This window comes from Polypterus senegalus, chromosome 2, assembly GCF_016835505.1.
Source record: "Polypterus senegalus isolate Bchr_013 chromosome 2, ASM1683550v1, whole genome shotgun sequence".
Lineage (NCBI taxonomy): Eukaryota > Metazoa > Chordata > Cladistia > Polypteriformes > Polypteridae > Polypterus > Polypterus senegalus.
In genome coordinates this window covers 61881199-61897595 of record NC_053155.1, presented here as the reverse complement: position 1 = coordinate 61897595, position 16397 = coordinate 61881199, and the positions used below count along the sequence as shown (strand labels likewise).

The window sequence follows — 16397 nt, the reverse complement described above, 5'->3', positions numbered from 1 at the left end:
GGAAAACGAGAATTCGCCCTATAAAGACACAGCACGTTATGCGAAGAACAGGCGATTTGTTCTTCACTGCCATTACATGTGAGGCTAGTCCGGAAGACGCCAACCGTGGCAGTTCCGTGAGAGCGACAAAGATATATATAATTCATTGAGACTTGTCTACCGTTACCAGTGACAGGGGCCAAGATGCCAAGATACGAACTAGCACTTATACTTAAGGCAATGCAGAGGGTAAGTTGAAAGGGGCGGGAGGGCTGTACTGTATGCTGCGAATGTCAACGCGACTTTCCATGTGTTCCCGTTTTTATAAATTCCGGGTCATGTACAGGAAAAAGAATGCTTGTACTAGCGGCAGTGAATGCTACATAGATCAAGATGCGGACGTTTTAATAGCGAAATGATCAGGTCAAGCATGGATGCAAAAACGGGCATATTTAATCTCTCTGATGCGAGAATGTGATAAATACTGTAGTGGCCGGTTGGCTGCTGAGGCGGGAGAAAATTGAGAACGGCGAGATGGGCGAGCGAAGTCTGGGTACGGCGGCAGTGTGAGGATAGTAGGCTCTGCTTAATACTCCAGCTCAGTAGGTGGCGGTGATGCTCAATTTAAGTTGGGCTGACGACCGTCGTATAAACCCTGAAAAAAGAGGCTCTTCTTCTGAAGGAGCGAGGTGTGAAGGAGATCAGTTAAGATAATCGGGTCATTATCCGGCGTTTAGCTCGTATCTGGAGTGTTTTTTTGTTGGTTAGAAATAAAACTCCGTTCGATTTTCTTGAAGTGTGTTGCGTGCGCACATCATTAATGCCGTCCCTTTAGACATTAACAGTACACAAGCACACACTGAACATGTGCGTTCTTTAAGGCGTGCAACATGTTTATGGACAAAAGCAGTAGGTTATGCGTCACCTGCAGTTCATACCAGCTGACAGGACTAGAATCGGCTTCGATGCGTCGTATCCCTCTTTTCGTTACACTTGGTTTCTTTCTTTCTTTTTTTCCCCCAGTTTCTTTATTTTTAGATTTTGTTGCCTAGTGAAGAATGATTCCCGTTTTTTAGTACTTTTCTATAGGTGCACTCTGAGCACTACAGTAGTGCTTAATCACGATTGTTTCCGAGTATCGGTTTAACACCCGTGCTTTAGCCTTATTAATTAATGGTGGGGAGGGACTTGGTCGATCTTGCCTAAAATGTATGAAAATATCCGGCTGGATTTCATAAAATTAATTCGCATTGTCCTGGAACAGCTTAAATGTACGTCGAACCTAGTGCCTACCGACGTTGTCAGGTTAAATATTAAACCATTTTTCGCAGGTAAAATATAGTTGTGTGTGTGGTTGTGTGGTTTTTTTTTCTCCCCCTCTGCCCCCAGTGTGCTTAAGCATAATTTGGTCTTATGCACTTGCCCCTTTACGCGCCGTTCCGTCTTTTGATTTTAACGCATGCTCCTGAGCTAACGTCGTAGGGCACGCGCCATCGCATGCTCGGTTTGATCCTGTACAGTAGTTTCCTTCCTTAAGCTCAATTTGCTAGGGTTACCAAACATTGGTGGGAAAAATGTTCTTTTTGGCATCCTGTCCTCCTTTTTTAAAGTCTCCACGATGTCCGACTTTTGTAACAGTCCGTTAACGTGGCTTGAGAACCTCCCAAGGGTGACCTAAACGATCCGTCAAGGAAGTCCAAAAGTGAGACTTTCAAAGCGACTTGCGTACCTGCCTCTGGGGTCCTCCTATTGCTGCTGATGTATCTTAAGCTTTGCGGCTGTGGTGTTGGGGTGTGTGTGTGTGTGTTGGGTTTTTTTTAATATATATTTGTTCCCTCCACTCATTGATGTCGTGAGCCGTGAAATGTGATGCAGGCATACTAAATGATGAGCAATAATATGACGTTTCTCGTCATCTGATGCATTCCTCAAAATATAGAGAAACAATCTTACAAAGTTTGGGCTTTGTTTTGACATTTTATCCCGTGCCTGAAACTAAAACATTTAGTTAAAATGTTTACATTTAATTTCAGTTCTGAGTATGTCCCTTTCTGTTTCAATGCATTGTGGAGGAGATTTAGCAAACGCAGTCTGCAGAGAAATGCAGTTCAGGTTTTTAACCACACTTGTGTTGGTGTATTGCTAACTTTGTAATGTAAGTAAAAAATGTGCATCAAACTACTGCTTTCCCCCCAGTTAATTGACTGTGGTCCTACTTGATTATGAAAAAGGTAAACCTGTGCACTTTGAGTTGGATAAGCTACACTGACCTGTTACGGAGGAGGTGTTGATTTACATAGTTGTGCAATAGGTCCAAACATTTTTATAAAATTTTAAATGTCAAAGTTCAGTCTTTTAAAATTGAATTTTTTATATATAATTTTTTTAATCTTGTAAATGCAATTGTTTTGAAAACGTTTTGGGTGGGGGAAGGGGTGCAATCTTTTCAGTCTTAAATCAAAATAGGGATATCATGTAATCCGTGAGCATTGTTTTTTCACATTGGCTTGATGTCTCCTCTCCACAGAAATACTGCTTACGACTCTGTTAATATTCGACTGCAAGTCTTTCACGATTTACCTGATAAAGAAGCTGCAATGTTTGCATGGATAGTGTCTTGAAGTTTTGAGATCCTATTAAAAGCATAACTGATGTGCATTGTATGTGTAGCTTGCTATTAAAGTTGTGCTTTTATGTCAAAATAAAGCTGTCAAAAACCCTGCCCTGCTTTTTCTTTTCCTATTCAAGTGCAAATATAAAAAGCTGTGTATGCATGATTGGGATTAGAATTAGGACCGTTTACCCCACAGCAAAGCCGCAGCACAACATGCAGACACACAAATTTCACATCATTCAGTTCAAATGACAGGCATGTAAAACTGGCAGAATGATGTAGGTTTTTCATCTGTATAGTTATTGTGTAAACCTTTGCTAGTAAATGCATAGTTGTGCAATGTAACTGAATCAAACATTTATATACATACATTTGGTATTCTGCGTGACAGAATATCAACCCGCTCCACACCGTGTACTTTGTGCAACTGTGGCAAATGCCATAATGAGGCCTTCTTGCACAGAAAATGTACATTTTTACTTTATATGGCACCTTTTTATGTTTTAGGCCAGCACCTAGCTATGTGGTAGCTGAATTTTAGTTTAGCTTACATGCTGCTTTTACCTAAAACAACCTTGTCAACTGCATTGGACACCATGGTGCCATGTTTTAATCCCTTGGATTGTCCAAGCCTGAATGCTTTCTTTTCAGAATGATCACCTTGTATCTGTAAGGGTTTATTTTAAATTTTCATGCACTTCAAAGCCAGGCTGAGTGGACAGTCATTCTGAATTTATAGGTGAGTATATTTTGCTTACATGTGTAACTAAAGAAAACAAATACGGAGGGAGAGGATGTATTTGTAGGATGGTCATAGTGCCAGCTGATAAAGTAAGACGGCACTCTCAAACCCACCTAAATCGAGTTTGGACTTGTGGGAGCCCGAGTTCATTCCACCACTGGCCATACACACTCGCACTCAATTATTGAGCAAACATGCCACGGCTATCAACCACAATTCAAATTTTTTTTTCCTCTCCTCCTTCCCCATGGATAAATTTTAGTGGTGACAGTGGTAGGGGGCTCTATTAAATCAATAATGCTAATATCTTTGCAATAAAAGTAAATAAAAATCAATTCAAGATGTGTGTGTAATTGTCTCAAAACTGGCTTTCAAGGAGTTGTGCATGGCTGGTACCCCCTTGCAAAAGTCTTACAACTCTGTCACTGGAGGGGTCAGTGAGTGACTTAAGTACACTCAAGATTTCATGCAGTTTTTCCAGCATGTTTTGGAAGCTGATTTCTGGCACACTTGTATTTTGCACAAATGATTGTTATTTCATACAGACATTGTAGGTGGGGATCCATAATCTCATGCTGTGGTCAACCTGAAAAGAAAAGTTTAAGTTCTGTGCCAAGAACCAAAGAAAACATATAGCTATACATTATTCCACCATTTGCTGAGTGTTCTTCTTAATCTGCTCAGATTAGCATCCTGGAGTGCTGGTGATCGTATTAGTAGTAGCAGCAGGTGTAATACAAGAAACAGCTGTGATGTTTGGTGGGGCGCCTGCCCTTTGCAGGTGTGACTTGCATAGCTGATCAGAGAAGAGTATGCGTTGTCCAATCCAGTCACAAACCCAATTTATCTGTTTAAATCTAATCCAGCTATTTGCAAATACACATCATAATATTTGAAAATTTAGTGGTGCAGTTGCTATTTATTTAGTGGTCATACTACAGATCCTCCGGGGTATAGAAAAATGGTATGGGTGTTATTTACTTAACCACACGTGAAGGATTCCTAATTTTAGTATTAATTACATTTTTCCAATATTTAAACTGGAAAGAATACAGTTGTGCACACTTACTGATAATGATCAATCCACAAATACTTGGGGAGAACATGCAAATGACAAGCACACACTGATTATGGGAGGCAGGAATCAAGGTTCAGGAAATCCAATAGTAATATTTCAACACTAACCCCTCCTCTGGGCTGGGTGGGCATGTTCTACTGCCCATGCTGCCAGCAAAAAAAAAATCTTTGAAGATTCTAGGATTGAATGTTTGGCAGATCCACTGTGTGACTTACATTTTTGCCTCAGTAGATTGCTGTAACTTGTCCACACTGATTGACTGTAGCTTGTAACTCCTTCAGGGTTACTGTAGGTCTCGTGATGGTCTCCATTACTCATCCTCCACAATAAGTCAGTGTTTGTGGATGGCCTGCTCTAGGCAGATTTTCAGATGTGCCATACTGTTTTCCATTTCTTAAACATCGATACAACTGGAATGTACACTGGGGTGTTCAGTGACTTGGTAATCTCTCTATCTCCTGACTTGTGCTTTTTGATCACCTTTTTCCTAGAGTTGCTTTGACCGTTTTTGTCTTCATTGTATATGTTAGCCCATGATACCAAATCACCACAAGTGGGACTTTAGATATGCAGTAGTGCATTTATACCACAGCGAGCTGAAATCCCCCTGCGATACCGAGAGGTGATGTTCATTGAACTAATTGTTACATTAAAAAAAAAAAAATACTGCATCAGTTTTGATTTTCGGTGTATCATACTAAAGGAAGTAAATACTTTTATGATGATTAGTTTCGTTTTACTAGTGAAACCTGTCGTGTCATGTCTTGGGGAATTATTAATAGATGGGGATTATCAGTTAGGTTCCCACTACCTGAACTTTTTTTTTTTAAATTTCCATAACAAATCTAATCATAAGATTTTGATTAACACCAAGATAAAACTTCTAGCCTCTTTAGAATATGAGTAATCTTATAACAGGTGGACTGACTAGCAATTTTATATATTTACAAATTTCTAATTAAATTACTTTTCTGTAGTTTTTTCACTTTCACATTAAAGAATCTTTTTCCGTTGACCAGCATCAAACAACCAAAATAAATGCATAGTTATTTAGTGTTGCTGAAAAAGAAAGTAATGAATACTTCTGGTCAGGCTGGGGGTACTTTTTATGGACACTATGGTTATTATATAAATGCAAATAATTATTATTATTATTTGAGGATTTTTGTATATTTGTGTGCAATATAAATATTTTTCTTAAGAGTAATTCTCCCAGAAACTTCAAATGAAAATGTTCCTTAATGTATTTTTGGCAGCTTGTTATGGGAAAAAATAAAAATTGCCAAGTTGGATAGTGTCATTAGATTGACGGTCCTGCACACGCAACCCTGAGATTTATACATGGGATTTTTGAGCACGATGCACTTTAATCTCATTACTGTTAGCATTCTGTATGATGTTTCTACTGCAGATTTCTTAAAATGACAAATCAGAAAGGGAAAGAAGTAAACATTTATTCTAGCCTCAAACTGAGAGAACAGGCTTTCATAAAACGAATATTAAGTTACATCTATTGTGTGTTTTTAAATTTTATTTTGTCAACTTATTTATATTTGTACCGAGTCAAAGTTAACTTTCTGTTGTACTGGCTTTTTAAAGAAAGTAATATAAGGCCATTTTGTCCAGAGTCGGCTTCCGCCTTGCCCTCTGGTCACTAACAGCACTATTGGTCCAGTGCAAAGATGGATAATACAACTGTGATTACTCACATTTTTAACCTTCTTTGTTTATTTGCAATGAAACAAAACAAAATATTGCTTTGAAGTTCACACCAGTCACAACAGTTTCAACAAGTCACACAATCCAAGTGCAGACTATTTGCTCCACATGAACTTAATACAGTTTACCCAGTACCAAAAAACTGTACTTTTTGTTCTGCATTTTTAAACTACACTGAAAAGCACTTGGGATTCTAATTTGTTTAGTTAAGCAGAATGGGTAGATAATAATATATATTTAACTTAGCTTTTAAAAAGACTGCGTATGTTTGTGTAGGGCATGTCCAAATACTGTAACATAAACTTATAAAATGTGCACATAGTGCCTTTTTAATACAGTGCAATTTATCCTAAACTTTTTATTTATTTTTATTCGTGTTTTGCATTCTACAGATCTAGAATATACTAGTGAAGTCCCTACTATTCTTCTTCTCCTTTCGGCTGCTCCCGTTAGGGGTCACCACAGCAGATCATCTTTCTGTTCCTTCTATTCCAGTGTTTTAAATAATTGCCCAATAATTTATTGACCCCTTAAGGCAGGGGGAGAACACTTCATGTTTTTGTCTGGAAAGAAGTGTGTTTTTTTTTTTATATATATATTTTTTTTAAATTTCATTTTATAACTGCTGCTTCTGTTCAAAACATTTATGCAACAGTTTGTTTTTAGCTTTTCACATAACACTTTCGCCTACTGTTTCTTTACTCTTTATTTAATCTATTTATAATTATTTTGCCGCGTTTTTCTCTAAATTTCTAATTTCACTTGCATCTTATCTTTGTTTTTTGTGTAGTTCTTTATTTTTTACCTAACCTTACTTCTGTTCCTTCCACTTACAATAGAGTTAAAAGAAAACAAAGTTTTTATTCTAGTATTTTTTTTTAAACACAGAATCGGTTATTTTGAATCTAGGTAGTTATTTGGTTATTGTGCATCTTGGTCCTCGTAGCTTCCTTTTAATCTCCTTCAGCATGCAGGAGGTTTGGAGAATTTATTTCTAACATTGAGTCAAAAACATGCTGAAGACTATTTTAAGTATTGATAAAAGATACATTTCGTTCTAGGGTGGGTATCCTTTGATGAGATATATATATATATTTTGCTACCTACCAAATGCTTGTTCCGTTTCCAACAATCTATTAGATCTCATTGCTTTCACCCACTTATGAAATTTCTACTGTTCTTGATATTACAATTTAAAAGCTGTTTGTAATAGCTATATTCCTTTTAAACTGGCCATTGATTTGATATTTTTAAAATAATCCCGATTATTCTTTGTTTTTAATTTTATTGTGTTTGGATTAAGTGTAACATTAGAGACTCTCTCTCTCTCTCTCTCTCTCTCTCTCTGGACCTGGTGCTGTTCTGAGATTTAATGATGGCTTTTGCATTTACTTTACATTGCTGCCTGTGGCATTTATGGATTTACTTTTTTCATGGTCTTAACTATTAGATTCTGTGTTTTGGCAGGGCCTAAAAATACTTTTCTTGTTTGAATTTTCATTTTTCTTCAAAATGACTGGGAGCTGAGTAAACATGTGCTTTCACTCTAGCATACCTGGCATAGGTGACCATAAATATGTGTGCATTTTTTCTTAAATTTCAGAAGGGCAAGTAAGTAATCAAGTATGTGAGTCCCAAATGTTTCATCCAAATTTCCAGAAGTCATGCCTTATGTTTATGACCATTATAAATGTAACTATTGGTACTTTTGGCTAAAGGCCCACACACACACACAAGTAGCCCCTTTTTTGACAATGGTGTTTATTGGATTTCAAAGCCAGTCCCAGAATGACCACCTTATTTTGTTTTATTTATCTTTTTTTAATAAGGCATGCAGCTCCTCTCAGCTATATTGTTCAAAGTACCTTTGTCATTTTCCATGTCCAAATTGAAGTTTCCCCAATCAAAATGTTTGATGCATGTTGGGTATCATTTTTGAATCCTTAACCACCTCCAGCTCTTCTTCCCTCTCTCTGATATATATTTTTCATTGTATTTCTTAAAGTACTAAAATATAATATTTGGTTTTGTCCAAATGTAGTTTTTTTTTTTTTTAATTAATGTCTGTTCTTTTATGTAATTGAAAGTTTACTTGAGTTTCTCGCTAACCAAGCTCTAATTGAGAGACTGCATTACCCCCTAGTACTGGAATCACTTTATACATTCTGCCTTAAAAAAATGACATAAGTGGTTAAAAAGAAAAAAAAACACAAAAAACCTGAAAGTATCGCCTAGTTTCAGACAGGCAGCACAGCTAGTAAACACGATTAACTGGTAAGGGAACCCTATAACCCTGGCACCAATCATCCATGTTTAATACTAATAATAATAATAATAATAATATTTCCTGTAGCTATCCGATGAATGCCTAGAACATTTAACCACAGTGTATTTCACAGACACGCTGCTCATTCAGATGCCTTCTGTGGCCCACACAATAATCACTTAGCAGTACTTGTCATCCTGACTGTAAAAATCAAAAAGCAATAATCAAAGTTATTTCTATGACATGAATTACTGTGCTTATTATTAGTATTAGAGTTGCATTTGGATAATTTAACAATCACTTCTAAATTTTAATATTTATAAAGTCATGTTTCAGTAGTTTAACTTTAGGAAGATGTAGGATTATTATTTATTTATTTATTTTTTTAAGCTTGGTTAATGAGAAGTTACCCTGTATTAGAAAAATGTATGTTCTGTTTTAGGTGGGATAGGGAAACCATCATTAATGGTTGTCTGATAATAAACCATAATTTTTGAAGGCTCCTTTTTATTAAGAGGGTTTAGACTTTATTTTTGGATATACGATTTTAAAAAACTAAGTGTTTTACAAGACATGTCCTTTGTGATCTGTTTCGCAAAAGACTCTGATCATAAGAATATCGCAGATGAAAGTGGTTGTGTGTGGTTTGTTGCTTGGATGGTAGCCCTTTTTAGATTTTGTTCCAATCTTGTGCACAAGGCTGTAAAATGGTAGACTTTCTGTTCTGCTTCAGACAATGGATGAATACAATGTAAAAGTGTTTATTTACATAGTTTAACTAGTATGCTAAGCTCTTTTGATAAACAATGGACATGTGTGATTTTAAAGTATAAGTTCAGTATTTTTCAAGTCCGTGTTATTAGTTCACCCATGCATGATGGAAACGGCCTTAATTTACCAAATCTATATATTTCAAAACCTCGTAACTGTCTATTTTAAAAAGGATGAAAGCAAATGAATGTTGAGATTCAGCCACTTTAAAAGAATGGCTGTGAGCCTCCCTTCTTTGCCAGTTACCCAATTCGTCTGACTAAGTGGTACTCTTTGTCTTTCTGCTCTGCAGATAGCTGGATCATAATAACCGAAGAAAATCATACTTATGATCGCATATATGCTTTCACTATATGGAAGATACTGCCTTCTCCAGGTGGACTGATAAAGCATGCAGTTTTCATTCATGCATGATATGTAGCTTGCATAGCAGGCAATAAACAGACATTATAGGCATACATTGGTGCTTAAATGAGAGAAAGCTTTTACAGCGTAACAGTGCATACTTCCCTACTTCAAGCCCTCTATCTGTCCATCTTCCTTAACCCACTTTTCCAGGGCAGGGTTGCAGTCCAGCTGCAGTTAATCCCAGCAGACATTGGGTGCAAGACCAGAACAATCCCCAGAAAAGCAGTTAGTCTATTTCAGGGTGAACACATGCGCATATACACACATACACACACACACACACACAAGGGCCACTTCAGCAGCAGTACTTTACCAAAGTTTAATACGGTTGATATTCCTGCCTCGCTACGCCAGGTTCTACATAGAATCCGCACAAAAAACATTGTGCTCAGATCTTTTATTACCACAGTAGAAACTCAGTTGTCCAAGGTAATGTGAACCATTTCTACCTTGGATAAAATGGATGCCAGTGGCCATTTCAGATTTAGAATTATAGGTGTAAAAGATATACCAATTTATATGGTACAATAACACTTTGAAGCCTCCCATCCTACCACAAGCGTGTTAATAATAATAATAATTCATTACATCTATATAGCGCTTTTCTCAGTACTCGTAGCGCTATCCACACAGGGAGGAACCAGGAAACGAACCCACAATCTTCTACAGTCTCCTAACTGCAAAGCAGCAGCACTACCACTGCGCCACCAATTTGACTTTGCCATCAATACCAGCTTTAATACTTCAGTACTGGTGTAGTGAACCCCCAGCCTATCTAACTCCAGTCTCCCTGGTGCATTGTGCCACACTGTGCACTGCTTTCCTCTTGATAGCTGTGAAGTCTGTTGGAGCAATATGTGCTCTTTATAGTATTTATAGCAAAGCTCGAATGAATTCATGTTTAAAAACAGTACAGTAGTGTATTGCACTTACAGGTTCACATCAGATAATGCAGAGCCTCTGTAAATCGGGGCATGGAAAATTGTGGATAATGGGAATGCTACTGTTTGTGTATATTGTCAGCAAGAGTGACTTCTCATGCAGTTTAAAAAAATTAAATAAATCTGCTGGTTTGTGGCAGTTGTGATCATTCTTCTTTATCATAGGTTTTTTTTTTTTTATTTTGATCACACATGTACAAAAACATAACATGGTAAAAGTGGCTTTTTTAATATCCTTAAGGCTTTTATTAAAAATACAATGTTGTATCAGTTCAGATTTATTTTATGTACAAAGTATAATGAAACTCATTTGCTGTGTTTACCGTACTGGGTGGGCTGGGTTGTTAATGTTACATTGTCTCAACTCCACACCTGCTGCAAGAACACAAAAGAGCACGGCGTGTATCCTTTTCTTCTTAATAGGACCAAGAATATGATAATTTTAGGAAAACAGAAGTAACTTTATCACAAGGATTTTTTTTTTTAAACCAGGAGCTAATATTAGTTCACTGTAACTGCTTAATCAAGAATATGCTACATATAGTTTGCCATGAATAAAACTTTCCTGCCACAGATCAATTCCTGCTAGTGATTGTCCTTGGCTTTTGTTGATGGTCTTTGGAAAACACCATTTTACTGGAAACAGTATTCTGAATTGAAATGGATAATTAGTATAAATAAGGAAACGTTTGGTTATAAATATGGTTTCATCCTGTAGCACATCCTGTAGTAATTGTAGCCTTAATTGGATTTCCAGCTATAATGCTTTGAACTGTAATCTTGTCACATTACAAAGTTTTGGAGGGCTTAGATGGAAAGCAATATAACCTGAGCTGTACATAACCTGAAAACATTTGTCCACAGTGGGAAATTTGGCAGAGTAAAGTTCTTTCTATCTAATCATAGCTAACTTATTACATACAGTGCCCTCCATATTATCTGGGACAAAGACGCATTTTTTCCTTGATTTACCCCTCTAATCCACAGTATAAAATTACAAATGAAACAATTTGGACATGCTCGAAGTGCAGTTTGCGGACTTTCATTCAAGGGTATTTGCATACATTTTGGTAACACCATGTAGAAATAACACTTTTTCTATATGGTTCCCATCATTTCAGCACACCACAATGTTTGGGACATAGAAAAGGCAGGTGTATTAAAGCAGTTATATTTAGTATTTTGCCGCATATCACTTGCAGTGTCTGTTTGAAGTCTGTGATTCATAGACATTACCAGGTGCTGAAGATCTTCTCTGGTGATGCTATGCCAAATGGTGATGCTATGCCAAGCCTCTAATCAGAATTCAGTTTAGTTGCCAGGTACAGTAATGTGTACTAGGCAAAACATAAATATAAGATAAAGTATGATGCAGCATAAATAGGCAATATAAAACATAGTAGGATTAAAGCACCCAGGCAGTCTGCAGCCATGTTCAGCTCCTGCATGTTTTCAGGACTTGTCCTGTTAAGTTTTCTAGTTCAGCATATGGGAAATATAAACAGTTGGATTTAAATTGGGTCACTGGCTTGGCCATTTAAGAATTTTCCATTGATTAGCTTTGAAAATCTCTTGTGAGGCCTTCATAGTATGTTTGGGACCATTATCTTATTCTAGAATGAAGCACCATCCAGTGAGTTGGGACGCATTTACTGGAACGTAAGTCATTCCAGTACAATATTTCTGTACACCTTATTTCATTGTGCAGTAGCCGTCAGCAGTTCCATCATTAATGAAGACAAGTATGCCAGTACCCCGGCAGCCATAAATGCCTAAGTCGGGGTGGCGAACTCCAGGCCTCGAGTGCCGCAGTGGCTGCAGGTTTTCATTATTACCGTCGTCTTAATTAGTGGTCAGTTTTTGCTGCTGATTACTACTTTTAGTTAATTTGACTCAGGCGCCATAGTTGTTTCTTTTTCTTTAATTGGCAGCCAAACAATGAGACACGCAACAAGCCACCACATGACCAGGGCCCTCATGTATAACGCCGTGCATAGAACTCGCACTATAACATGCCGTAAGCTCAAAAGCAGAAATGTGCTTACGCACAGAAAAATCCAGATGCAGGAATCTGTGCATACTCCAACTTCCACGTTCTTCCGCTACATAAATCCCGATCAGCGTGAAAAGTAATGCTCGTGCACGCACTTTATATTAACACCCCCACTCCTCCCAGAATTACGCCTCTTTGAATATGCAAATGAATATAAATCGCCCTTAAGCTCAGCCTTTTGTGAAAAGACAATGGGAAAAGCACGGGGGAAAATATAAGAATTTCAGCGAATACCAAGTGGAGGCAAAGGAAAAACATACCAAAACATACTAAAACCGTGGTATAATCAACAAAAGGAAGTTGATCGAGTGACATAGCGTGTTGGAGAAACTTGAAAGCTCACATTTACAAAATCGCACAATGCCGGAAATAAAAAAGAAGTCACATATCAAAGTCGCTGTGAAAAGGTGAGTTATAGCCCACCGTTTGAGTGTCATATGAAAGCTTATTAGGGTACAGAGGGAAAAAAAGGCACACAGTTGGGGGGGAAAAAGCACGAAATGTCAACTTCAATCTCGACATTTCCACTTTAATCACGTAGTTTATTTTGTCATTAAAGTAGAACATCATAAACTTCATCTTAAAATCGTTTAATTAACCAGTTTCTCAAATCACATTGTAATTAAAGTAGCACGTTAAATGCTTTGTTTTGTATTTGATCTTCTATGTGCTCTATGTGTGAGAATCACTACTTGCTTCTTAAACCGGCTCTCTTCCTCCAACTGGACACAGAATCCATTACATTTGTGATATTACAGCTCTCTGAATAACTAAAATACTAAGATGTATACGTGGTATCATTTTCATGATGATAGGAGTTAAAGCACATTATTAAACATTAGTTTCACAGTGCTGTGATTGTGTGCAACCTTCGATGAAATAATTTTATTGCAGCAGTACTCTGGGCCGGCTCTAGGCTTGTGGTGGCACTGGGCAGAGGAAGAATCGGTGGCTCCTTCACCCGCTAATGTCAGTAAGGTATCTTATGCACGGTGGATGGCCATGTCCATTGCAGACACTGCATAGCCGCCTCATGCTCATGACACAAGCATTTAACTTTTGCCGAAATTTGTCGCTGCGTTTTTAGCTGTGTTGTTGTTTTCTCTTTCTGTGTTATATTCAATATATATTGGCATAGCCGCCACTGCAGTCCTTGCTTTTCTTTCCCCAAGTAACCGATCACCACACAATCAGCTCTGTAATAGACATTAAGCCATCTGTAAGCTTGGAGCGCCAATTCTTCAAAACGTTTAAGGAACATTGAAATATCTTCGTAGTACATGTTTAATTATTCTATCCTTCACGACACTCCCAGTGAAGAATATAGATTATTTAAACGAAGTTAAAGTTTTATCTGTATAATATAATAAACATATTTTGCTGCATTTCGCCTTAAAATGATATTGTCATCATATGTAAATACGTGCTTTATAAAGTGGCTCAGGTTGTGCAATATTATAACTGTAGTGCAAGTTTACAGTGGGGTGATTGTACTCATAAGTACAAACAGTTCTACAAGGTGCAATTGATTGAGTGCGTTTCTAGTTCTTGGGATGAAACTGTTTCTGAACTGCGAGGTCCGTACAAGAAAGGCTTTGAAACGTTTTGCCGTGGCTGAGACAGTGTGTACTTGATGCTGTATACTGATAATTCTCTTTCCGATCAGCTGCTGCTGTGATTCACACTCGGATACAGTGATATAAATACTCCGAGTGGTGCAGTGAGAGTAATATGGAAAAGATGATCCACTCTGGCAACTCCTAACGGGAGCAGCTGAAAGAAGAAGGTGCAGTTAGAGTAACAACGCTAAAGCAGTTATGGTATTTGGAATACTATGGCTATTCCCTGGACTATTATATTGTTAATAATAATAATAATTTATTACATTTATATAGCGCTTTTCAAGGCACTCAAAGCGCTTTACATACAAGGGGGGGATATCCTCAACCACCACCAGTGTGCAGCATCCACCTGGATGATGCGACGGCAGCCATAGTGCGCCAGAACGCCACCACACACCAGCTTACTGGTGGAGAGGAGACAGAGTGATGAAGCCAATCAGTGTATGGGGATGATTAGGAGGCCATGACGGTCAGAGGCCAATGGGCAAATCTGGCCAGGATGCCGGGGAAACACCCCTACACTTTCTGAAAGACATCCTGGGATTTTTAATGACCACAGAGAGTCAGGACCTCGGTTTAACGTCTCATCCGAAAGACGGTGCTTTTTACAGTATAGCGTCCCCATCACTATACTGGGGCATTAGGACCCACACAGACCACAGGGTGAGCACCCCCTGCTGGCCTCACTGACACCTCTTCCAGCAGCAACCTAGTTTTTCCCAGAAGGTCTCCCATTCAGGTACTGACCAGGCTCAACCCTGCTTAGCTTCCGTGGGCAACAAGTCTAGGGCTACAGGGTGATATGGCTGCTGACATTGTTACAAGTCAATTACAATCAGATGCATTACACTAATAAACAATATGCTGTTAGTTTCAGTGTATTTATAAAGCCGCGTCAGGAAAATAAGGTGTAACCATTCAGGAACAGTAGCACTGCTTTGACGCTGGGTGCCGCCAGTCTGCAAAACTGAGCGGAGAACTTGCGTACGACAAGGTATGAGGTTCCGTGGAAAAGTGCGTGGCTTTATGCCAAGTGTAGGTTTTATACATCGCGATTTGAACATGGAAAAGTTCTTATGCAACATTTCTGTGCGTACGCACCGTTTATACATGAGGCCCCAGCTCCCCTGTGCCCGTTGCACAATATCTGAAATTAAAGAAAGGGGATGGTCTTGGTAAGGTTGATCTCTCAGGTCACCAAAACATTTTGACGGAGCTCTTAGAAAGAACAGAAAAACATTTTTCGAAATGTGTGCGGTGGCAGAATGAGAGCAGCAACAAGCTGTGGAATTAAATAACGGGTTTAATTAACAGCAAGAATTGGCTTCTCATTAAGAAAGTGATTGGAGTGAAATTGGTTGGAGTTTGAAGCCCCAGTTTAGCTGGTCATCTGTTAGCTCGTTTCACATCTCATTTCTGCTTGGCTGTCATTTAATGAAGAAAGGAATCAATTCAGACGGCTGAACTCTTCTAAAAGGGATATTAAAGTGATGGATAGTTAATTAGCAGTGAAAACTGGTCACTGATTAGGATAAGGGTTAGAATGAAAACCTGTAGCCACTGCGGCACTCCAGGCCTGGAGTTCGCCACCCGTGAGCTAAGTCATAATACTCCCACCACCATGATTTAATAAGATTAGGTTTTATGCTTATCTTAGACAGTTCCTTTTTGTTTCCACATGTTGCTCTTTTCATCACTCTGATACAGGTTCATTTGTGTCTCTGTCACATGCACATCTGTGTCCTAAAGACTGTTTGTGATCTGTCGGACAAGCTTTTTCTTTAACATAGTGAGGATTCTTCAGCAGTGGAGGTTTTCCATGGCCTGCCAGTTCTTTTGTGATTACATAGCTCTCCAATGCGTTCTTTCTACTTTAATAATACTCCAGACCATTGATTTAGGTAATCCCAAGCTTTTACCTATGTCTCTAATGGTTTTATTCTTGTTTTGCAGCCTCATAATAGCTTATTTAACTTTCATTGGCAGAACACTTGCCTTCACGTCGAACAATGACCACTACAGACTGCAAAGGGTAGGAGGAAGCCTAGGTACCTCATGCCTGCACTAATGAAGCAATGAAATAAACATTTTAATAAGGGTGCATGATTATGACAAAATAATCTGTTATAAAAAATGCAATAATTTCATTTAATTGTACAGTGAACCTTGTCTTGCCCAAAGCATATCCTGTTAACGGAGTACAG

The 16397-nt window shown here is 38.2% G+C and overlaps 1 protein-coding gene across 1 annotated transcript in view; it reads left to right on the top strand.

The window, feature by feature from the left end:
• The first annotated feature begins 45 nt into the window (after positions 1–45).
• mrps6 (mitochondrial ribosomal protein S6) overlaps positions 46–16397 on the top strand; it is a 135213-nt gene continuing 118861 nt past the window's right edge. The window contains exon 1 of the mRNA XM_039743828.1: positions 46–228. Within this exon, the coding sequence (XP_039599762.1) occupies positions 184–228 (45 nt within the window). The 5' untranslated portion in view covers positions 46–183. The remainder of the gene's footprint in view (positions 229–16397) is intronic.